This window comes from Nerophis ophidion, linkage group LG22 (assembly GCF_033978795.1).
Source record: "Nerophis ophidion isolate RoL-2023_Sa linkage group LG22, RoL_Noph_v1.0, whole genome shotgun sequence".
In the NCBI taxonomy this organism is placed as follows: Eukaryota; Metazoa; Chordata; class Actinopteri; order Syngnathiformes; family Syngnathidae; genus Nerophis; species Nerophis ophidion.
Window position 1 is genome coordinate 41,136,544 of NC_084632.1, and position 26,293 is coordinate 41,162,836.

The following is a 26,293-nucleotide window of genomic DNA, read 5'->3' on the forward strand; positions in this document are numbered from 1 at the left end:
GTGGGCACCCCTGGTCTAGGGTGACTGAACTTCTCACCCTATCTCTAAGGGAGATGCCAGCCAGCCTTGTGAGGAAACTCATTTCGGCCGCTTGTATCCGCGATCTTAGTCTTTCGGTCATGACCCACACTTCATGACCATTGGTGAAAGTAGGAATGTAGATAGCTGGGTAGACCGAGAGCTTTGCCTTCCGGCTCAGCTCTCGATTCAGCAGAAATACGTAAAAGTGGACCTCATGCGTTTGGACATCTTTGAACTTTTTGTTTCGTTTGAACGTACTTACAGTCAACTTCTCCATAAAGTCTTAGAACTTTTTGAGCGGTGTCTCAAAGCTCCCATGATGCCGCTGGACTCTTTCTGCCTGTCTTGGAGCGGGCCGGCTATCACATGGCAGATCCTCTGCGGATGGGTTTATAATTAAAGTTGCTCCCGCTTCTCTAATGTGACTGGCGTGTCTGTAATTTCGAGTATGTAGCACAGATTGATCAGATACCGAGTCCAAGTCTTATTTCCTCCCCCGCTAAGCCTATTCACAGTGAAAGCACTGATCCTCTCGACCCGTCTCTGTGTCATCCGCTGTGTTTGTCTCTGAGGCTTAAAATCTCCCGCAGCACTTATATCCCGCTACTTTCCTCGCCTTCCTTCTTTCCCAATCTGCCCTTGAGTCTTCATCAATCAATCAATGTTTACTTATATAGCCCTAAATCACTAGTGTCTCAAAGGGCTGCACAAACCACCACGACATCCTCGGTAGGCCCACATAAGGGCAAGGAAAACTCACACCCAGTGGGACGTCGGTGACAATGATGACTATGAGAACCTTAGAGAGGAGGAAAGCAATGGATGTCGAGCGGGTCTAACATGATACTGTGAAAGTTCAATCCACAATGGATACAACACAGTCGCGAGAGTCCAGTCCAAACACAGCAGCGAGAGTCCCGTTCACAGCGGAGCCAGCAGGAAACCATCCCAAGGGTAGCGGACCAGCAGCGCAGAGATGTCCCCAGCCGATACACAGAGGGACATAGAAGAAAAAGAAAAGAAACGGCAGATCAACTGGTCTAAAAAGGGAGTCTATTTAAAGGCTAGAGTATACAAATGAGTTTTAAGGTGAGACTTAAATGCTTCTACTGAGGTGGCATCGCGAACTGTTACCGGGAGGGCATTCCAGAGTACTGGAGCCCGAACGGAAAACGCTCTATAGCCCGCAGACTTTTTTTGGGCTTTGGGAATCACTAATAAGCCGGAGTCCTTTGAACGCAGATTTCTTGCCGGGACATATGGTACAATACAATCGGCAAGATAAGATGGAGCTAGACCGTGTAGTATTTTATACGTAAGTAGTAAAACCTTAAAGTCACATCTTAAGTGCACAGGAAGCCAGTGCAGGTGAGCCAGTACAGGTATATATGTATGTATATATGTATATAAAGGTATATACAGTACAGGTATATATGTATGTATATATGTATATAAAGGTATATACAGTATAGGTATATATGTATGTATATATGTATATAAAGGTATATACAGTACAGGTATATATGTATGTATATATGTATATAAAGGTAAATACAGTACAGGCGTAATGTGATCAAACTTTCTTGTTCTTGTCAAAAGTCTAGCAGCCGCATTTTGTACCAACTGTAATCTTTTAATGCTAGACATGGGGAGACCCGAAAATAATACGTTACAGTAGTCGAGACGAGACGTAACAAACGCATGGATAATGATCTCGGCGTCTTTAGTGGACAGAATGGAGCGAATTTTAGCGATATTACGGAGATGAAAGAAGGCCGTTTTAGTAACGCTTTTAATGTGTGCCTCAAAGGAGAGAGTTGGGTCGAAGATAATACCCAGATTCTTTACCGTGTCGCCTTGTTTAATTGTTTGGTTGTCAAATGTTAGAGTTGTATTATTAAATAGAGTTCGGTGTCTAGCAGGACCGATAATCAGCATTTCCGTTTTTTTGGGGTTGAGTTGCAAAAAGTTAGCGGACATCCATTGTTTAATTTCATTAAGACACGCCTCCAGCTGACTACAATCCGGCTTGTGAACTTGTCTTGTGAACCGTCCTGGCCGTTGCCCTGCTGTAGTTTCCGGAAGCCCCGTCGCCGATTTCAGTTCAGCTGCAGCATCCGTCCTTGTGAATTGTATGTGAATTGTATTTATATAGCGCTTTTTCTCTAGTGACTCAAAGCGCTTGACATAGTGAAAACCAATATCTAAGATACATTCAAACCAGTGTGGGCGGCACTGGGAGCAGGTGGGTAAAGGGTCTTGCCCAAGGACACAACAGCAGTGACAAGGATGGCGGAAACGGGAATCGAACTTGCAACCCTCAAGTTGCTGGCACGCCCGCTCTACCAACCGAGCTAAACCGCCCCGAAAAAAATGATGAAAAAAAACACTTAATTGAACGGTTTAAAAGAGAAAACAGGAAAAAAAAATGAAAATTTCATTTTGAAACATAGTTTATCTTCAATTTCGACTCTTTAAAATTCAAAATTCAACCGAAAAAAAAGAACAGAAAAACTAGCTAAATCGAATCTTTTTGAAAAAAATTTAAAAATAATTTATGGGACATCATTAGTAATTTTTCCTCATTAAGATTCATTTTAGAATTTTGATGACATGTTTTAAAATAGGTTAAAATCCAATCTGCACTTTGTTAGAATATATAACAAATTGGACCAAGCTATATTTCTAAAAGACAAATCATTATTTCTTCTAGATTTTCCAGAACAAGAATTTTAAAACAAATTCCAAAGACTTTGAAATAAGATTTAAATTTGATTCTACAGATTTTCTCGATTTGCCAGAATATTTTTTTGGAATTTTAATCATACCAGGTTTGAAGAAATATTTCACAAATATTCTTCGTCGAAAATAAAGAAGCTAAAATAAAGAAGTAAATTAAAAACGTATTTATTATTCTTTACAATAAAAAAATAAAGTTACTTGAACATTGATTGAAATTGTCATGAAAGAAGAGGAAGGTATATGTGTTTAAAAATCCTAAAATCATTTTTAAGGTTGTATTTTTCCACTAAAATTGTGTTTCTGAAAGTTATAAGAAGCAAAGTAAAAAAATAAATGAATTTATTTAAACAAATGAAGACCAAGTCTTTAAAATATTTTCTTGTATTTTCAAATTCTATTTGAGTTTTGTCTCTCATAGAATTAAAAATGTCAAGCAACAAACTTCCTGTTGAGTTTGTTGCAAATTTCTCGCTAATTGGCTCGTTCTGCTTCTTTGCATTTTGTGTGTCGGTTGTGGCGTCAGCCTTGAGCAGCCATGATGATTTAGCAGTGGCGGGCTCTGCGTTTTCCACCCTAGGCCTTCAGTGATGTTGGTCCAAATACCATCATTTATCAATCAATCAATCAATCAATGTTTACTTATATAGCCCTAAATCACTAGTGTCTCAAAGGGCTGCACAAACCACTACGACATCCTCGGTAGGCCCACATAAGGGCAAGGAAAACTCACACCCAGTGGGACGTCGGTGACAATGATGACTATGAGAACCTTAGAGAGGAGGTAAGCAATGGATGTCGAGCGGGTCTAACATGATACTGTGAAAGTTCAATCCACAATGGATCCAACACAGTCGCGAGAGTCCAGTCCAAAGCGGATCCAACTCAGCAGCGAGAGTCCCGTTCACAGCGGAGCCAGCAGGAAACCATCCCAAGCGGAGGCGGCTCAGCAGCGCAGAGATGTCGAGGCGGATCAGCAGCGCAGAGATGTCCCCAGCCGATACACAGGCAAGCAGTACATGGCCACCGGATCGGACCGGACCCCCTCCACAGGGGAGAGTGGGACATAGAAGAAAAAGAAAAGAAACAGCAGATCAACTGGTCTAAAAAGGGAGTCTATTTAAAGGCTACAGTATACAAATGAGTTTTAAGGTGAGACTTAAATGCTTCTACTGAGGTAGCATCTCGAACTGTTACCGGGAGGGCATTCTAGAGTACTGGAGCCCGAACGGAAAACGCTCTATAGCCCGCAGACTTTTTTTGGGCTTTGGGAATCACTAACAAGCCGGAGTCCTTTGAAGGCAGATTTCTTGCCGGGACATATGGTACAATACAATCGGCAAGATAGGATGGAGCTAGACCGTGTAGTATTTTATACGTAAGTAGTAAAACCTTAATGTCACATCTTAAGTGCACAGGAAGCCAGTGCAGGTATATATGTATGTATATATGTATATAAAGGTATATACAGTATAGGTATATATGTATGTATATATGTATATAAAGGTATATACAGTACAGGCGTAATGTGATCAAACTTTCTTGTTCTTGTCAAAAGTCTAGCAGCCGCATTTTGTACCAACTGTAATCTTTTAATGCTAGACATGGGGAGACCCGAAAATAATACGTTACAGTAATCGAGGCGAGACGTAACAAACGCATGGATAATGATCTCAGCGTCTTTAGTGGACAGAATGGAGCGAATTTTAGCGATATTAAGGAGATGAAAGAAGGCCGTTTTAGTAACGCTTTTAATGTGTGCCTCAAAGGAGAGAGTTGGGTCGAAGATAATACCCAGATTCTTTACCGTGTCGCCTTGTTTATGTCACCACATGACCATTGCTGTGAAAATACTCTCTCCCTCTACCCTAGCCACTTTGTCCAGCTCTTTTCGAGGAATCCGAGGCGTTCCCAGGCCACCCGGGAGACATCAATCAATCAATCAATGTTTACTTATATAGCCCTAAATCACTAGTGTCTCAAAGGGCTGCACAAACCACCACGACATCCTCGGTAGGCCCACGTAAGGGCAAGGAAAACTCACACCCAGTGGGACATCGGTGACAATAATGACCCAGTGGGACGTCGGTGACAATGATGACTATGAGAACCTTAGAGAGGAGGAAAGCAATGGATGTCGAGCGGGTCTAACATGATACTGTGAAAGTTCAATCCACAATGGATCCAACACAGTCGCGAGAGTCCAGTCCAAAGCGGATCCAACACAGCAGCGAGAGTCCCGTTCACAGCGGAGCCAGCAGGAAACCATCCCAAGCGGAGGCGGATCAGCATCGCAGAGATGTCCCCAGCCGATACACAGGCAAGCAGTACATGGCCACCGGATCGGACCGGACCCCCTCCACAAGGGAGAGTGGGACATAGAAGAAAAAGAAAAGAAACGGCAGATCAACTGGTCTAAAAAGGGAGTCTATAGTCTTCCCAACGTGTCCTGGGTTTTCCCCATGGCCTCCTACCGGTTGGACGTGCCCTAAACACCTCCCTAGGGAGGCGTTCGGGTGGCATCCTGACCAGATGCCTGAACCACCTCATCTGGCTCCTCTCCATGTGGAGGAGCAGCGGCTTTACTTTGAGTTCCTCCCGGATGGCAGAGCTTCTCACCCTATCTCTAAGGGAGAGACCCGCCACACGGCGGAGGAAACTAATTTCGGCCGCTTGTACCCGTGATCTTATCCTTTCGGTCATGACCCAAAGCTCATGACCATAGGTGAGGATGGGAACGTAGATCGACCGGTAAATTGAGAGCTTTGCCTTCCGGCTCAGCTCCTTCTTCACCACAACGGATCGGTACAACGTCCGCATTACTGAAGACGCCGCCTGTCGATCTCACGATCCACTCTTCCCTCACTCGTGAACAAGACTCCTAGGTACTTGAACTCCTCCACTTGGGGCAAGGCCCGCAGACTTTGTTTGGGCTCTGGGAATCACTAATAAGTTTGAAATGTGACAAAAGTATGTTGGTATTTTTTTGTTTGATTATTAGAATTCAGCCCTGCGATGATATGGCGACTTGTCTAGGGTGTACGGCGCCTTCCACCCGATTGTAGCTCGTCCATGGCCTCCTACCGGATGGACGTGCCCTAAACACCTCCCTAGGGAGGCGTTCGGGTGGCATCCTGACCAGATGCCCGAACCACCTCATCTGGCTCCTCTCGATGTGAAGGAGCAGCGGCTTTACTTTGAGCTCCTCCCGGATGGCAGAGCTTCTCACCCTATCTCTAAGGGAGAGACCCGCCACACGGCGGAGGAAACTAATTTCGGCCGCTTGTACCCGTGATCTTATCCTTTCGGTCATGACCCAAAGCTCATGACCATAGGTGAGGATGGGAACGTAGATCGACCGGTAAATTGAGAGCTTCGCCTTCCGGCTCAGCTCCTTCTTCACCACAACGGATCGGTACAACGTCCGCATTACTGAAGACGCCGCCTGTCGATCTCACGATCCACTCTTCCCTCACTCGTGAACAAGACTCCTAGGTACTTGAACTCCTCCACTTGGGGCAGGGCCCGCAGACTTTGTTTGGGCTCTGGGAATCACTAATAAGTTTGAAATGTGACAAAAGTATGTTGGTATTTTTTTGTTTGATTATAAGAATTCAGCCCTGCGATGATATGGCGACTTGTCTAGGGTGTACGGCGCCTTCCGCCCGCTTGTAGCTGAGATAGGCACCAGCGCCCCCCGCAACCTCAAAGGGAATAAGCGGTAGGAAATGGATGGATGGATTATTAGGTTTCAATGGTTGATTTAGTTAAGGGATTTATATACATGATGGTCTTTGATTCATAAGGATTAATGGGGCAAAACATCGGCCGCCTCACAAACGGAAGACTGCACACACACACACACACACACACACACACACTTACACACACCCCTTTGATTGACAGGGAGTGCTCACCTTGCAACGATTGGTGACATCCAATATGTCGGGTTTGGGCTCATCCCCCGTGTGCCTATTGTGGTTTCTGTTGAAGGCTTTATCGATTAGCCGCCAGTTAATTACAAACGCCGTGAACCGTGGACAGATTGAGGTAGCTCGTCCATCCCTGCAGGCTAGCATTTCTTCAACCTCCGCAAACCGACCTGGGTTTTTCCACGGTCGGTCCCCGTTAGCATACGGAAGACCCGTGACATTCCACAATATGGAATTGCAGTTAAATAGGTGGGATTAAAAACCCGAGGCGTTCAAGTGTATTTTAATTCTATCAGTTGCAACTCCAATAAAATCGTATCAAATCCACAACAGAGGTTTTGTGGAATAATGTATTCCGGATTTAAGCCTAAAGACAACCTCTCACCTTTGACTTCTGCCTGCATACGAGGATTAAAAACTACATTAGTAGCACAAAAATAATAACTGGATGAGGCAATGCTGAATTTCCAGAAAAGCTGGAATTTTTTGGAAAATGGTTTAAAAAAAACTAAAACTTCAATGGTTTGAATGAGTTGAAATGGAATGGACTTTATTGTTATTATATTTGCATATAACGAGATTGCCGATTGTATTGTACCATATGTCCCGGCAAGAAATCTGCGTTCAAAGGACTCCGGCTTATTAGTGAGTCCCAAAGCCCCAAAAAAAGTCTGCGGGCTATAGAGCGTTTTCCGTTCGGGCTCCAGTACTCTGGAATGCCCTCCCGGTAACAGTTCGAGATGCTACCTCAGTAGAAGCATTTAAGTCTCACCTTAAAACTCGTCTGTATACTCTAGCCTTTAAATAGACCTCCTTTTTAGACTAGTTGATCTGCCGCTTCTTTTCTTTCTCCTATGTCCCCCCCTCCCTTGTGGAGGGGGTCCGGTCCGATGACCATGGATGAAGTACTGGCTGTCCAGAGTCGAGACCCAGGATGGACCGCTCGCCTGTGTATCGGGTGGGGACATCTCTACGCTGCTGATCCGCCTCCGCTTGAGATGGTTTCCTGTGGACGGGACTCTCGCTGCTGTCTTAGATCCGCTTTGAACTGAACTCTCGCGGCTGTGTTGGAGCCACTATGGATTGAACTTTCACAGTATCATGTTAGACCCGCTCGACATCCATTGCTTTCGGTCCCCTAGAGGGGGGGGTTGCCCACATCTGAGGTCCTCTCCAAGGTTTCTCATAGTCAGCATTGTCACTGGCGTCCCACTGGATGTGAATTCTCTCTGCCCACTGGGTGTGAGTTTTCCTTGCCCTTTTGTGGGTTCTTCCGAGGATGTTGTAGTCGTAATGATTTGTGCAGTCTTTTGAGACATTTGTGATTTGGGGCTATATAAATAAACATTGATTGATTGATTGATTGATTTGTATACTCTAGCCTTTAAATAGACTCCCTTTTTAGACCAGTTGATCTGCCGTTTCTTTTCCTGTTCTTCTATGTCCCACTCTCCCTTGTGGAGGGGGTCCGGTCCGATCCGGTGGCCATGTACTGCTCGCCTGTGTATCGGCTGGGGACATCTCTGCGCTGCTGATCCGCCTACGCTTGGGATGGTTTCCTGCTGGCTCCGCTGTGAACGGAACTCTCACTGCTGTGTTGGATCCGCTTTGGACTGGACTCTCGCGACTGTGTTGGATCCATTTTGGATTGAACTTTTCACAGTATGTGTTGAACAAGTTTAAGAATGTGGAAATGGTGGAATTTTGAAAAATGGCCAATTAATTTCGAATAGGGAAAATTGTCCTGGAAATTTACTGGATGGATAAATGTGTTGAACAGGTTGAAAAATGTGGAAATAGTAAAAGTTTGAAAAATGGCCAATTTATTTTGAATGGGGAAAATGTCACGGAAAACCTGGAATTCTGGGAAATATGAGAATTTGGGGAGTTGGAACAGTTTGAATCGGATGGTGGAATATGTTGAACGGTTCGAAATTTACTGAATGGTGGAATGAGTTGAACGGGTTGAAGAATCTGGAAATGGTATAAGTTTGAAAAATGGCCAATTCAATTCGAATAGGGAAAAATGTCCCGGAAATTTACTGGGTGGTGGAATGTGTTGAACAGGTTGAAAAATGTGGAAATGGTGAAAGTTTGAAAAACGGCCAATTCATTTCGAATAGGGAAAAATGTCCCGGAAATTTACTGGATGGTGGAATGCGTGGAACAGGTTGAAGAATGTGGAAATAGTGGAAGTTTGAAAAATGGCCAATTCATTTTGAATGGGGAAAATGTCCCGAAAAACCCGGAATTCTGGGAAATATGAGAATTTGGGTAGTTGGAACGGTTCGAATCGAATGGTGGAATATGTTGAACGGTTTGAAATTTACCGGATGGTGGAATGTGTTGAACGGGTTGAAGAATGTGGAAATGGTGGAAGTTTGAAAAATGGCCAATTTATTTTGAATTAGGAAAAATGTCCCGAAAATGTACTGGATGGTGGAATGTGTTGAACAAGTTGAAGAATGTGGAAATGTTGGAAGTTTGAAAAATGGCCAATTCATTTTGAATGGGGAAAATGTCCCGAAAAACCCGGAATTCTGGGAAATATGAGAATTTGGGGAGTTGGAACGGTTCGAATCGGATGGTGGAATATGTTGAACGGTTTGAAATTTACCGGATGGTGGAATGTGTTGAACAGGTTAAAGAATGTGGAAATGGTGGAAGTTTGAAAAATGGCCAATTAATTTCGAATAGGGAAAAAATGTCCCGGAAAACCTGGATTTCTGGGAAATATGCGAATTTGGGGAGTTGGAACGGTTCGAATCGGATGGTGGAATATGTTGAACGGTTCAAAAATTCCTGGATGGTGGAATGAGTTGAACAGGTTAAAGAATGTGGAAATGGTGGAAGTTTGAAAAATGGCTAATTTATTTCGAATAGGGAAACATTTCCCAGAAATGTACTGGATGGTGGAATGTGTTGAACAGGTTGAAGAATGTGGAAATGGTGAAAGTTTGAAAAACGGCCAATTCATTTCGAATAGGGAAAAATGTCCCGGAAATTTACTGGATGGTGGAATGCGTGGAACAGGTTGAAAAATGTGGAAATAGTGGAAGTTCGAAAAATGGCCAATTAATTTCAAATAGGAAAAAATGTCCCGGAAAACCTGGAATTCTGGAAAATATGAGAATTTGGGGAGTTGGAACGGTTCGAATCGGATGGATGAATATGTTGAACGGTTCGAAATTTATTGGATGGTGGAATGCGTGGAACAGGTTGAAAAATGTGGAAATTGTGGAAGTTCGAAAAATGGCCAATTCATTTTGAATATTGAAAAATGTCCCGGAAATTTACTGGATGGTGGAATGTGTTGAACAGGTTGAAAAATGTGGAAATGGTGGAAGTTTGAAAAATGGCCAATTCAGTTCGAATATGGAAAAATGACCCAGAAATGTACAGGATGGTGGAATGTGTTGAACATGTTGAAGAATGTGGGAATGGTAGAAATGTGAAAATTGGCCAAATAATTTCGAATAGGGAAAAATGTCCCGGAAATTTCCTGGATGGTGGAATGTGTTGAAGAGGTTGAAGAATGTGGAAATGGTGGAAGTTTGAAAAATGGCCAATTAATTTTGAATATTGAAAAATGTCCCAGAAATTTACTGGATGGTGGAATGTCTTGAACAGGTTGAAAAATGTGGAAATAGTGGAAGTTTGAAAAATGGCCAATTCAGTTCAAATATGGAAAAAAGACCCAGAAATGTACAGGACAGTGGAATGTGTTGAACAAGTTGAAGAATGTGGAATTGGTAGAAATTTGAAAATTGGCCAATTAATTTCGAATAGGGAAAAATGTCCCGGAAATTTACTGGATGGTGGAATGTGTTGAAGAGGTTGAAGAATGTGGAAATGGTTGAAGTTTGAAAAATGGCCAATTAATTTTGAATATTGAAAAATGTCCCGGAAATTTACTGGATGGTGGAATGTGTTGAACAGGTTGAAAAATGTGGAAATGGTGAAAGTTTGAAAAATGGCCAATTAATTTCAAATAGGAAAAATTTTCCCGGAAAACCTGGAGTTCTGGAAAATATGAGAATTTGGGGAGTTGGAATGGTTCGAATCGGATGGTGGAATATGTTGAACGGTTCGAAATTTACTGGATGGTGGAATGTGTTGAACAGGTTGAAAAATGTGGAAATGGTAGAAGTTCGAAAAATGGCAAATTAATTTCGAATAGGGAAAAATGTCCAGGAAATTTACTGGATGGTGGAATGTTTTGAACAAGTTGAAGAATGTGGAAATGGTGGAAGTTTGAAAAATGGCCAATTCATTTCGAATAGGGAAAAATGTCCCGGAAATTTACTGGATGATGGAATGTGTGGAACAGGTTGAAAAATGTGGAAATAGTGGAAGTTTCAAAAATGGCCAATTCAGTTCGAATAGGGAAAAATGTCCCAGAAATGTACAGGATGGTGGAATGTGTTGAACATGTTGAAGAATGTGGAAATGGTGAAAGTTTGAAAAACGGCCAATTCTTTACGAATAGGGAAAAATGTCCCGGAAATTTACTGGATGGTGGAATGTGTTGAACAGGTTGAAGAATGTGGAAATGGTGAAAGTTTGAAAAACGGCCAATTCATTTCGAATAGGGAAAAATGTCCCGGATATTTACTGGATGGTGGAATGTGTTGAACAGGTTGAAGAATGTGGAAATGGTGGAATTTTGAAAAATGGCCAATTCATTTCAAATAGGGAAAAATGTCCCGGAAATTTACTGGATGGTGGAATGTGTTGAACAGGTTGAAAAATGTGGAAATGGTGGAAGTTTGAAAAATGGCCAATTCATTTCGAATAGGGAAAAATGTCCCTTAAATTTACTGGATGGTGGAATGTGTTGAACAGGTTGAAAAATGTGGAAATGGTGAAAGTTTGAAAAATGGCCTATTAATTTCGAATATTGAAAAATGTCCCGGAAATTTACTGGATGGTGGAATGTGTTGAACAGGTTGAAAAATGTGGAATTGGTGTAAGTTTGAAAAATGGCAAATTAATTTCAAATAGGAAAAAATGTCCCGGAAAACCTGGAATTCTGGGAAATATCCGAATTTGGGGGAATTGGAACGGTTTTAATCGGATGACAAACGTGGACGGTTGAGCACGACAAAAACTGTCGACGAAGAAGAAGAAGAAGTTGTATAAATATATGTATTTTGGTGTCTAAAATGCTTTGGATGATACCAAAATTGAGGCACTTTTCCCCAACATTTGTCTTCAGTGTCACTTTCTCTTTGACATGTCCAAAAGAAAAAGGAGCGAAAAGAATCTTTATCAAATCCCCTTTCTGGAGCTTTCAAGCAGGCAGGCCATTACCTCACGCCGGCTTTTGTTAGGCCTTTACAAGGGAGAACAAAATGGTTATTCAGGAGGACGCTTTAGATTTTTATTGTGGGCTCGCTCTGCACAAAGAGCCGCGTTATTGTAATAAAAAGAAGCATCTGTGGCAGAAACAATGGCTTCAAATTATCTGCGGAGACCCAGTGAACAAAATATAAAGCTTTTTCCCGGCTCATTATGTGGGCTAAGCTAGGGGGTGGAAGATAGGAGAGGAGCGGCGCAGACTTTAATAAAACTGACTTTTGTTGTTCTTGCTTGCATTCTTCTCCTTTTTTTTTTTTTTTTTTAAATCGGCCCCTTTTTCCACTCGCCATAAACGCCTTTTTTCTTCTGGCAGGGCGCGCGGAGAGCAGACGCGGAGGCTCCGCAGCCGGCCACCGGACACCGGCTCCGCGCGGATATGCAAGCCGGATACCAGGCGCCGCCGGCCGGATGCAAGCAAGGCGGACTCGGGGTGAAGATGGAGGGGAGGAAAAAAAAAAAAAAAAAAAAAAAAGTGTCGGGCGCCGCGCGTGTTTGGAGACGTGGCGGCGGGGGAGAGGAGCGCTGCGGGCGGACACGCGTGGACTACGTGGGCCGGTGTTAGGACTGGAGGAGATTGGAAAAGACAACTTTTTTTTTTTTTTTTTTTTTTTTTTTTTTTCCTCCCCACGTTTGTCTGCCAATCACGACGAGAGGAAGACGCAACATTCCCAAAGTGTAAGTTGAAGCGTGCGTGTGTTTGCGTGGAAGTGTGTGTGTGTGTTAGTGAGTGGGTGCGTGTGTCACACTTGTGGGTGTTTTTGTTGTTGTTTGTTTTGTTTCAATTTTATAAACCTTTATTTATAATATGCAACATTTACATACAATCAAGGAATAAAAATAATCAAAACAAGTTCAGAAATCGTAGAAAAACAGTACAAAACAGTATATATATATATATATATATATATAGTTTTTTTGGTTGTTAGAGTTAGAAAGTGTTTTAAAGTGGAGTTTTAACTCTTTTAAGTTGTGGTTGTGTTGCAGTGGCTTCGGCCGTGAATTTTGACGGGGCGGTTAAAATAATAATAGTGATAATAATTACAATTATTATTATTATTATTATTATCATTATTATTATTATTACTATTATTAATATAAAGAGATGGCGACTTGTCCAGGGTGTGCGCCACCTTCCGCCCGAATGCTGCTGAGATAGGCTCCCCCCCCCCCCCCCCCCCCCCCCCGCCTACTCTCACCCCCCGACCCCGAAAGGGACAAGCGGTAAAAAATAGATGGGATAATAATAATAATAATAATAATATCCATCCATCCATCCATTTTTCTACGGCTTATTCCCTTTGGGGCGGCAGGGGGCACTGGTGCCTATCTCAGCTACAATCGGGTGGAAGGCAGGTTACACCCTGGACAAGTCGCCACCTCAATAATAATAATATTAATAATAATAATATCATTATTTAAATAATAATTATAATGAGGTGGCGACTTGTCCAGGGTGTGCCCCGCCTCCCGCCTGATATAGGCTGCAGCAACCCCCCCACCCCCACCCACACCACCCCTGTGACAACAAAAGGGACAAGCAGTAGGAAAATGGATGGAATGAAAATAATAATAATAATAATAATAATATTAATTATAACGAGGTGGCGACTTGTCAAGGGTGCGCCCCGCTGAGATAGGCTCCAGCACCCCCCCCCCCCTTTCCCCCCCATGACCCCGAAAGGGACAAGCGGTAGAAAAAGGATGGATTATTATTAGTAGTATTATTATAATTATATTTTATTGTTACATATGTTTTTTATTTTCCTGAAGGAATCAATATAGAACTAACCATCTATCTATCTATCTATCTATCCATCTATTAAAACAATAATAATTTGTTATAATAAGAACAATTAACGACAATTTATTTGTATATGTTTCATTATTTATACAAATAATTTTAGCCCTCAATATTATGATGTTATTTTTATCATTTTTTTTTAAATATATATATATTTTTACCATCCATATTTAATCTTAAACGGGTGTTTTATTTTTGAGGTGCCATTATGCAATTAGCTTAATTGTCATAAAGACAACACGTGATTTTTTTTCTCTCAACTATAATTAAAGGTGCGGTAAGAAATAAAAATAATACAATATTATAAAAAAAAAACTCTTCTTGCTATAATTTTAATGGCACCTCTTCTAAAAAGGGGGGGACTGATTCCCCCAAAATATTGTGGATGCTTTTGACTCGGGTATTGACTGCATGCTACGGCCCCTGGTGGCAAAAAAAACACGCCATTTATGATTCCAGTTCGGACTCAAAAATTAATATCACTCTGCTAATAAAATACCGAACATGCATTTATTAATCATAAAAAAAAATGCGCCATTTGTATTTTGTGTATTAGATGAAGCAATGCACTTGCTATTAATATAATTATTTGTAAACCTGACATATTTTATTTGCAATGTTTGGGTTCATAAAAAAAAAGCCAGCATCAGTAGCTTGTTTTGTCAAACAACAGCTTTAATTTGGCATGGATGCAGGGGCCATTCCCCCGGCCCTTCGCCTGCATGGGGGCCCCCGCTTTCAGGGAGCCGCGGGGTCCCCGCTGTTCCTTTATTATCCTAAGCAGATTAGAGGTAGCGGGGAACACACTCAGACTGCATGCAGATATGCAGATAACAGCCTCAGCGGCCCCTTTTTTTTTTTTTTTTTTTTTTTTAAATCTTGCATTATAATGCGGCCAACTCCGGCTTGCATGCAGCTTTTTTTTTTTTTTTTTTTTTTTGTCTACAAAGTGCGCAAGGTCGCCATAATGAGCGCCTGTATCAAAACCACAAGGCTTGATCTATTCATGTGCAATTATGATGGAATGGGCAGATATTATTTAATTCAATTAAATCAGGTGTGCATCTATGAAGTTGGGCTATATTAGTCATGGGTCTATATTTTATTAGAGGAGAAAAAAACGATTATATATTCCAAAGTGTTCTAATAACTTCAATTTATCATTGAAAATGTGTGGGTTTATTTTATTTATTTTTTTAATTCTGGCAAAATAAAAATGCAACTTTTGCCTGCAGTTCCTTCTCTAGCCGGTAGACGGCACTGGTGTCACGCAGCAGGACGCCGTGCAAAAGTTTTGCACCCAAAAAAAAAACACCTGAGTGAATTATTGAAATGAGGAAAACGTGTACAAAGCCCGGTTTAATAATTGTTGGTCATTTTCTTTATGTTTTGGTTTGATTTTGGGGAACATAAAGAGAATCGGATGTGCTGTTAATAGAGTTTTTGCCTTAAAAAAGAAAAAATACTCACTTTTATTTATTCTGCAGTGTCGTGTGCAACAACAATAACAACAACAACACTATGTAGTGGAGTTGTGTCTTTCTATAGACACACAACGACACAAACTACATTAGTGTGTGTGTGTGGGTGTGTGTGTGTGTGTCGGCATTCAACTTGACCAAACAAAGGGGGGACACATCTTGGATTACCTTTAACTAAAAAAAAAAAAAAAAAGCAACAAGCCCCCCCCCCCCCCCCTCCAGGGGCCCCCACTTTTTCTGCACACACATCACAACAATCCAAGGCTTTGAGTCAACTAACAAAGTTTATTTAAGTTTTGTCATGTTATTGGAGGCTTTTTTGTTGAAATGACCGTGGACAAACTATTTTTAAACTCTTTTTGATTTATTGCAAGGCATGTTTTAATGAAAATACATATTTATTACGTGTTATAACTCTAATTTTATTATAAAAAAATATTTTTGTATTATTTATTTACCCCTACATGAAAATACATATTTTTTTACGCGTTATAATGCTCATTTTATTATTGAAAATGTTTTTTGATTATTTATTTACCCCTCATGGAGAAATTATGAAGTTGTACTGATTTGACAGAGTCACAAAAAGGTAAAAAATACAACAAAAAACTAATTAAAATTTTATGGGTGGGGTTGTATAGTTACTTTTGTTGAAATGACCGATGTTTTAGGCCATAGACAAACTATTTTTTAAGTTTTTTTGATTTATTGCAAGGCATGTTTTAATTAAAATACATATTTATACGTGTTATAACTCAAATTTTATTATAAAAAATATTTTTGTGTTATTTATTTACCCCTACATGAAAATACATATTTTTTACGCGTTATAATGCTCATTTTATTATTGAAAAATGTTTTTTAATTATTTATTTACCCCTCATGGAGAAATGATGAAGTTGTACTGATTTGACAGAGTCACAAAAAGGTAAAAAATACAACAAAAAACTAATTAAAATTTTACGGGTAGGGTTGTATAGTGACTTTTGTTGAAATGACGGTGGTTTTAGGCCACGGACAAACTATTTTTAGACTTTTTTTGATTTATTGCAAGGGATGTTTTAATGAAAATACATATTTATTATGTGTTATAACTCAAATTTTATTATTAAAACATATTTTTGTATTATTTATTTACCCCAGATGGAAATACATATTTTTTTACGCGTTATAATGCTCATTTTATGATGAAAAATGTTTTTTAATTATTTATTTACCCCTCATGGAGAAATGATGAAGTTGTACTGATTTGACAGAGTCACAAAAAGGTAAAAAATACAACAAAAAACTAATTAAAATTTTATGGGTAGGTTTGTATAGTGACTTTTGTTGAAATTACCATGGTTTTAGGCCATGGATGAACTATTTTTGAACTTTTTTTGATTTATTGCAAGGCATGTTTTAATTAAAATACATATTTATTATGTGTTATAACTCTAATTTTATTATAAAAAAATATTTTTGTATTATTTATTTACCCCTACATGAAAATACATATTTTTTTACGCGTTATAATGCTCATTTTATTATTGAAAATGTTTTTTGATTATTTATTTACCCCTCATGGAGAAATTATGAAGTTTTACTGACTTGACAGAGTCACAAAAACGTAAAAAATACAACAAAAAAACAAATAAAAATAGTATGGGTAGGTTTGTATAGTGACTTTTGTTGAAATGACCGTGGTTTTAGGCCATGGACAAACAATTTTTAAACTTTTTTTGATTTATTGCAAGTCATGTTTTAATGAAAATACATATTTATTACGTGTTATAACTCAAATTTTATTATAAAGAATATTTGTGTGTTATTTATTTACCCCTACATGAAAATACATATTTTTTTACGCGTTATAATGCTCATTTTATTATTAAAAATGTTTTTTGATTATTTATTTACCCCTCATGGAGAAATGATGAAGTTGTACTGACTTGACAGAGTCACAAAAACGTAAAAAATACAACAAAAAACAAATTAACATTTTATGGGTAGGTTTGTATAGTGACTTTTGTTGAAATGACCATGGTTTTAGGCCACGGACAAACTATTTTTAAACTTTTTGGGATTTATTGCAAGGCATGTTTTAATGAAAATACTGTCATTTTATTATTGGAAAAAATATTTTTGTATTATTTATTTACCCCACATGGAGAAATTATGAACTTGTACTGATTGTACATGGTCACACAAACATAAACACAAAACAATAGTATTAAGATTATTAATAATAATAATAGCCCCCCCTTTCTGCAAGGCTTCAAGTCAACTAACAAAGTTTATTTAAGTTTTTTTTTTTTGGGGGGAGGGAGGTCCTAAATTAGGGTTGGATAGAAACGTTTGTTGAAATTACTGTTGTTTTTAGGCCATTAACAAACTATTTTCAATTTTTTTTTATTACAAGGATTTTTTAATGAAAATACATATTTATTACGTGTTATAATGATCTTATTATTATTTAAAACATGTATTTTTATTATTTGTACAAATATGAAGTTGTACTGATTTGACATAGTCACAAAAACGTAAAAAATAATAATAATTATAATAATATTTGTATTAATAATAATAGACCCCCCTCCCCTTTTTTTTTCTGCACACACAGCACAACAATCCAACCTTTCTAAATTAGGGTTGTATAGTTATTTTTGTTGAAATGACTGTGGTTTTAGGCCATTGACAAACTATTATAACAACGCGTTATAATGCTCAACAATATTTTTGTATTATTTATTTACCCCACATGGAGAAATTATGAAGTTGTACTGATTTTACATAGTCACAGAAACATTAAAAAAATCCAACAAAAAAATTGTGTTAATAATAATAATAATAGGCCCCCCTTTCTGCAAAACAATCTAAGAAAGTTTATTTAAGTTTTGTCATGTTATTGGGGGTTTATAGTGACTTTTGTTCAAATGACCGTGGTTTTAGGCCATGGACAAACTATTTTTAAACTTTTTGGGATTTATTATAAGGGAAGTTGTAATGAAAATACATATTTATTACGTGTTATAACTTTTTATTTTATCTATTTTTTACCCCACATGGAGAAATAATGAAGTTGCACTGATTTGACATAGTCACAAAAAGGTAAAAAAAAATAAAATAAATTGTATTAATCATAAAAATCGACCCCCCATAGTTAGGGTTTTTAGTGACTTTTGTTGAAACTGTGGTTTTAGGCCACTGAAAAACTATTTTCTAACTTTTTTTGATTTATTGCGAGGATGTTTTAATGATATAATGTTATAACTCTCGTTTTATCATTAAAAAACAAACTTGTTTTATTATTTATTCGCCCCATATGGAGACATTATGAAGTTGTACTGATTTGACATAGTCACAAAAACGTAAAAAAAAATAAAATAAATTGTATTAATCATAAAAATCGACCCCCCATAGTTAGGGTTTTTAGTGAGTTTTGTTGAAACTGTGGTTTTAGGCCACTGAAAAACTATTTTCTAACTTTTTTTGATTTATTGCAAGGATGTTTTAATGATATAATGTTATAACTCTCGTTTTATCATTAAAAAACAAACTTGTTTTACTATTTATTCGCCCCATGTGGAGAAATTATGAAGTTGTACTGATTTGACGTAGAAAAAAAAAACATTAAAAAATCCAACAAAAAGAAAATAGTCTAATAATAATAATAATAACTGCACACACATCACAACAATCCAACACTTTGAGACTTTATTTTCAAACTTTTTTAATCCATTGCCAGGATTTTTTTTTAAATGAAAAAAACATATTTATTACGTGTTATAACTCTTGTTTTTCACAAAAACGTGCAAAAAATAAATAAAAATAAATGATAAGAAATATAAAAAGAGCATTAATAATAATAGGCCCCTCAATATTCACACAGAGCACAACAATCCAACTAACAGTTTATTTAAGTTATGTCATGTTATTGGAAGGTGTGTGTGTGGGGGGGGGGGGGGGGGGGGGTGTCCTAAGAAATGACTGTGATTTTAGGCCATTGACAAACTGTTTTCAAACTTTTTTTTGATTTATTGCAAGGATGTTTTAATGATATAACTCTCGTTATATTATTAAAAATATACAAAAACATTTTATTCACCCAACATGGAGAAATAATGAACTTGTACTGATTTGACATAGTCATAAAAACGTTTAAAAAAAATAACAAAAAATTAAAAAGGGTATTGATAATAACAATGGGGGGGGGGGGGGTTCCTAAGTTAGGGTTGTATAGTCACTTTTGTTGACATGACTGTGGTTTTAGGCCACTGACAAACTATTTTCAAACTTTTTTTTTAAATATATTTCAATGATATAATGTTATAACTCTCATTGTATTATTAAAAAAAATATTTTTATTATTATTTATTTACCCCACATGGAGAAATTATGAAGTTGTACTGATTTGACATATAAACATAACAAAATCCAACAACAACAAAATAGTATTATTAATAACAGGCCCCCATTTCTGCACACACATCAAAACAATCCAAGATTTGAGTCAACTAACAAAGTTTACTCAAGTTTTGTCATTTTATTTTGAAAGGGAGGTCCTAATTTAGGGTAGTTTAGTGCCTTTTCTTGACATGACTGAGGTTTTAGGCCACTGATTAACTATTTTCAAACTTTTTTGGATTTATTGTAGGGATTTTTTGATGATATAATGTCTTAACTCTTGTTGTATTATAAGATTTTTTTAAATTTTATTTACCCCACATGGAGAAATTATGAAGTTGTACTGATTTGACATATAAACATAACAAAATCCAACTAGAAAAAAATAGTATTATTAATAACAGGCCCCCATTTCTGCACACACATCAAAACAATCCAAGATTTGAGTCAACTAACAAAGTTTACTCAAGTTTTGTCATTTTATTTTGAAAGGGAGGTCCTAATTTAGGGTAGTTTAGTGACTTTTCTTGACATGACTGAGGTTTTAGGCCATTGACAAACTATTTTCGAACTTTTTTTGATTCATTGTAGGGATTTTTTGATGATATAATGTCTTAACTCTCGTTTTATTATTAGATTTTTTTGTATTTTATTTACCCCACATGGAGAAATTATGAAGTTGTACTGATTTGACATATAAACATAACAAAATCCAACAACAACAAAATAGTATTATTAATAACAGGCCCCCATTTCTGCACACACATCAAAACAATCCAAGATTTGAGTCAACTAACAAAGTTTACTCAAGTTTTGTCATTTTATTTTGAAAGGGAGGTCCTAATTTAGGGTAGTTTAGTGACTTTTCTTGACATGACTGAGGTTTTAGGCCACTGATTAACTATTTTCAAACTTTTTGGGATTTATTGTAGGGATTTTTTGATGATATAATGTCTTAACTCTTGTTGTATTATAAGATTTTTTTAAATTTTATTTACCCCCACATGGAGAAATTATGAAGTTGTACTGATTTGACATAGAAACATAACAAAATCCAACTAGAAAAAAATAGTATTGTTAATAACAGGCCCCCATTTCTGCACACACATCAAAACAATCCAAGATTTGAGTCAACTAACAAAGTTTACTCAAGTTTTGTCATTTTATTTTGAAAGGGAGGTCCTAATTTAGGGTAGTTTAGTGCCTTTTCTTGACATGACTGAGGTTTTAGGCCACTGATTAACTATTTTCAAACTTTTTTGGATTTATTGTAGGGATTTTTTGATGATATAATGTCTTAACTCTCGTTTTATTATAAGAATAGTTTTTATTATTTACCCCACATGGAGAAATTATGAACTTGTACTGATTTGATATAGTTTCTGCACAACAATCCAACGCTTTGAGTCGACTAAAAAAGTTTATTTAAGTTCTGCCATGTTACTGGGGGGGGGGGGGGTCCTAAGTTAGGGTTGTATAGTGACTTTTTTTGGTTTTAAGCCACTGACAAACTATTTTCTAACTTTTTTTTTTGATGTATTGCAAGGATTTTTTTTAATGATATAATGTTATAACTCCTGTTTTATTATTTAAAAAAAAAACTTTTTTATTATTTATTCACCCCGCATGGAAAAATTATGAACTTGTACTGATTTGACATAGTCAACTGAAACGTAAAAATTAAATAAATAAATGAAAAATAAGATTTTTTTATTTTACATTTTTTATCACTTTTTTTTATTCATCAATCCAACAAAACAACACACAACAATACCACAAAATTCCAATTCCAAAACCAACATTCAGACCGAGCAATTGGGAGGACGCACACACATGACGCAAAACAATCCAAAAGTAGTCCAACAAAAATGAATAATGTCAACAACAGCATCAACATGAACTATAATTCCAACATTAGAAATCCCTCATTACATTACCAGTCATTTATAAACAAATACAAATAATAATTAATTCATATTAATAAAAGATAATTGCACTTTTTTTACAAATAATGAAGCAAAACCCCTTAAAAAGTGTGTACTTTTTGCATGAGCTCATCCAAGGCAGCTTCAGGGTGAGTGCGCTTCTCCCCTGCCCGCCAGGCCACGCCCCTTTATGCTAATCACGCCCTCCCATTGGCGCGTCGGGGTTGAGCAAGTCGTCTCTGATTGGCCAGGTCGAGGCCATTTATTTGCTGACAGCCGCGTCACTTGAATGGTCGTCTATTAACTTGTTCCAAAACTACCCGGACTTGTCAGGCGTACACACGCGGGAAAGAGGTGGGGGACAAAAAAAGACAACAAAAAAAAAAAAAAAAAAGGCAGAGTTTTCTCTTTTTTGGACGACGAGGGAAGAAGTTTTTGTGGACTCAAACCGAGCCGTGCGCGGGAGAAGGGATAAGTGTGTGTGAGCGCGTGTGTGTGTGTGTGTGAGTGTGTGTGTGTGTGTGGTGGATACAGGCTTGTATTTTTTTTTTTTTTTTTTGAGGGGTGCCGAAAAGGACCAACTTTCCAGAGCTCCCGGTGACTTGTTTGGACTTTGGTGAAAAAGGCCAAAAAATAAGACCAAAAAAAAAAAAATTTTTTTTTTTTTTTTTTTAAAAAGTTTTCCCAGATGTATAACATGATGGAGACCGATTTGAAGCCCCCCGCGCCCCAGACCAACACGGGGGGTCCGGGCAACCCCAACACGCCCGGAACCGGCGCCAACCAGAAGAACAGCCCGGAGCGGGTGAAGCGGCCCATGAACGCCTTCATGGTGTGGTCCCGGGGCCAGAGGCGGAAGATGGCGCAGGAGAACCCCAAGATGCACAACTCGGAGATAAGCAAGCGGCTCGGCGCGGAGTGGAAACTTCTCTCGGAGAGCGAGAAGCGGCCGTTTATCGACGAGGCCAAGCGGCTGCGGGCCTTGCATATGAAGGAGCACCCCGACTATAAGTACCGGCCCCGGCGGAAAACCAAGACGCTCATGAAGAAGGACAAGTACACCCTGCCCGGCGGGCTCCTAGGCCCCGGGGGGAACGGCATGGGCGTCGGGGTCGGGGTTGGCGTCGGAGCCGGGTTGGGCGGCGGGGGCGGCGGCGTGGCCCAGCGCATGGACAGCTACGCGGCGCACATGAACGGCTGGAGCAACGGCGGGTACGGCATGATGCAGGAGCAGCTGAGCTACCAGCACCCGGGGCTGGGCGCGCACAACCCGGGTCAGATGCAGCCCATGCACCGCTACGACATGAGCGCCCTGCAGCAGTACAACAGCATGACCACGCAGGGCTACATGAACGGCTCCCCCACCTACTCCATGTCCTACTCGCAGCAGAGCATGCCGCCGGGCTCCATGGGGTCCTCCGCCGCCGCCGCCGCCGGGGTCAAGTCCGAGTCCAGCAGCTCCAGCCCGCCGATCGTCACCTCGTCCTCCTCGCACCGGGGCGCGCCGGGCTGCCAGAGCGGGGACCTGAGGGACATGATCAGCATGTACCTGCCCGGGGCGGAGGTCAGCGAGCAGACGGCCCAGACCAGGCTACACATGTCCGGCCACTACCAGAGCGCCGTGCCGGGGACGACGATCAACGGCACGCTGCCATTAACACACATGTAAGGAAAAAAAAAAAAACTTTTATATATAAACACACATATATATATATATATATATATATATAAACATTGGACTACTTAACTTTGGACTATTTTTGTACAGAAAAAAAAGGGAATGCAGGAGGGGGGAAAGTTGTATAAAAGTCACCTGCAAAAAGAGGAGAAAAAAAAAGACCAATTTTTTTTTTTCCACCCCCCCTTTTCCCCTTTTTTCATTTCTTTAAAGGAAGCTGTAGAGGAAGATCTTCACCTCTTCACTGCTGGATGAAGTTTGCCCGACGAGAAAGTGGGAGTCGCAATCAAAAATCACTTTTTTTCTTTTTTTTTCTGTACAGTATTTATCAAAAAAACAAACAAAAAAAAAAAACATTACAATCAGATGATATAAATAACCATTAAGAGGTTGCATCGTTTTTTTTTTTTTTTTTTTTAAATCCCTCCTTATAATTTCATATAACAAAGCCAGTTTTGCAGAAACATGGGAAAGAAAAAGGGACATAAAACTACTGTTTTTTTCTTTTAAATTAAAGTCCAAAACTAAAAATATTGTAATAAAACCCCCCCTTCCCTTTCCAACCCCCCCACCCGCTCATACATCATAAAATAAATAAATTAAAAAAAAAAAAAAGTTAATTTATATCTCCCACTTTCCATCCGTTTGAGGTATGGCGCTTGTGCTCTTTATTTTCTTATTGATTTGTACAATTTCTGTATATTTACTGTGATATTTTTTTTTTTTTTTAATGTTCTTAGCTCATCATTCATTTTCCGTAGTTGTATTTAAAAACAAAAAACAAAATAATTAAATAAAAAAAAGAGAGAGAATACTGTGGCCTGTACGCAGAAGCCAAGCACTCCATGTACATACTGGAACTAATACCATCCTTATATCAGCTACAATTTCAACTGAGTCTATTTTTTTTTTTTCAATATGCAGTTTGAAAAGAATAAATTTTGGAAATTTGGATACTTGAAATGGTTTGTTTGATTATTTTTTATTTTTTTATTTGACGTGTCTAGAGTGTGTGTTTGTCACGTGTTGAGTTCTCACTATATAAGGCTGACTAATATTGGGAATAAAAAATAAAATATTTGCAGTGAGCGCCTTTTAAAATGAAAAATATTTGGTTATTGTTTCCGTGCTTTGTGCTGTGAATGCAAAACCCCTGAAGTTTATCGGGAAGATAAATACATCAAAATATATCACCTTGATGCCAGCTATAAAAACAATCAATGTCACGTGACTCTTTATTATTTTATCATTAGTGTTATTAAATGCCATCAATTTAATGATCAATAATGCGATTTTCATCATTTTTACCAACGTCAGATAAAAAATAAATTAATGTCTAATTAATTAAGGCTTGTGAGTTTTTACGCTTAGTTTGCGACCCCACTTTTGGACCCTTTTAACGAGATTTTATTTTTTTTATTATTTAAACTCATGAAAAATTAAACTTTCAATGCGGTGAATTCGTACACGCTTTTTATTTTTATTTTAAATTTTTTCCATCTTGTTTTTTTGTGTTATTTAATAATAATTGTATTTTTTTTAATGCAAACTCACTAATTTACAAAACCTCTTCAATTTAAAAAAAAAGTGTCTTAAAGCCAGCAATAAAATAGGGGTAAAAAAAAAAAAAAAAAAATCCCTAAAATGAGCTAACAGTTCGTTTTGGATTACTGACGGTTTTTAAATCTGGTTTGGTTTTGCGCCCGCGCGCGTGCACGCGTGTCTAAGTGTGTGTGTGTGCGTGCGCACGGCGCGGTAGATTAAGATTAGGGGGCCGTTGTATAGGCTGCGGGTCCCCGGGGACCGCAGCTCACATTAACCGGCGGATGAATATTTGAAGAGGCCCGACTGGGCCTACAAGAGGTCAAATGATAGTCGGCATTACGTCATTATTTATTGATCCGAGACCATTCACATTTTACTCGTAAAAATAATAATAAAAAAACGCAATAAAACGTGTTTCGTTTTGCCTTTTTTCCCCCCTCTCTTTGTCCGCATGTACCTGCTTCTGTATAAGAGGGGCCCCCGGGGAACGAATACATTATTTTGTCATCTAAAAAAAAGATGAAAGATGCCGGTTCAAGTGTCATTACGAGAGGCTGTCACGCGTGATCGTTTTTGATTAAGTAACTTACAGTATTCCCCGCTGGGGGATAAAACGCGCAGTATTTTGGAAATGTTTTCAGGTTGGGGAAAAGAAATGTAAAACAACCTTTATGGACCCTTGTAACGGACGATATCGTATTTGTCAACTAATGCTCCGAGGGTACTTGAATGCACCACTATTTAAAATGGATGTATTCCTCCGTAGAAAAAGTCACTATATCGATAAATTTAAATAATGTCCATAACTTTATTATTCGGCGAATATGTTGATTATCTTTCTAAATACGCATTCAAAATGTTTTTAGGTTGGGGGAAAAAAAAAAAAAAACAACCTTTACAGACTCTTATAACAAATTATAACATTTGTCTTACAATGCTCCGAGGGTACCTGAATGCACCACTATTTGAAATTGATTAATTCCTCCGTAGAAAAAGTCACTAAATCGATAAACTAAAATAATGTCCCTAACTTTACCTTTTGGTGAACATGTTGTTTATCTTCCTAAATACGCATTAAAAATGTTTTTAGGTTGGAAAACATGAAAACAACTTTTATAGACCCTTGTAACAAACGATAACATTTTGTCTTCCAATGCTCCGGAGGGTGCCTGAACGCACCACTGTTTAATTGATTTATTCTTCCGTAGTAAAGTCACTATATCGATAAACTAAAATAATGTCCATAACTTTATTATTCGGCAAACATGTTGATTATCTTTCTAAATACGCACTAAAAATGTTTTTAGGTTGGAAAACATGAAAACAACTTTTACAGACCCTTCTAACGAAACGATAACGTTTTGTCTTACAATGCTCCGAGGGTGCCTGAATGCACCACTATTTAATTGATTTATTCCTCCGTA

At 38.5% G+C, this 26,293-nt stretch overlaps 1 protein-coding gene across 9 annotated transcripts in view; it reads left to right on the forward strand.

The window, feature by feature from the left end:
* Window positions 1–26,293, forward strand: part of sox2 (SRY-box transcription factor 2) — a 271,083-nt gene that overhangs the window by 92,571 nt on the left and 152,219 nt on the right. For 5 of the 9 annotated variants that reach the window (XM_061883853.1, XM_061883849.1, XM_061883850.1 and 2 more), the window contains 2 exons: window positions 12,367–12,728; window positions 22,326–23,311. In XM_061883853.1, coding sequence (XP_061739837.1) covers window positions 12,462–12,728; window positions 22,326–23,311 — 1,253 coding nt within the window. In that variant the 5' untranslated portion in view covers window positions 12,367–12,461. Of the gene's footprint in view, window positions 1–12,366; window positions 12,729–21,355; window positions 24,288–26,293 lie in introns of those variants that run through there. The other 4 variants (XM_061883855.1, XM_061883856.1, XR_009803742.1 and 1 more) reach the window with 4 other exon arrangements.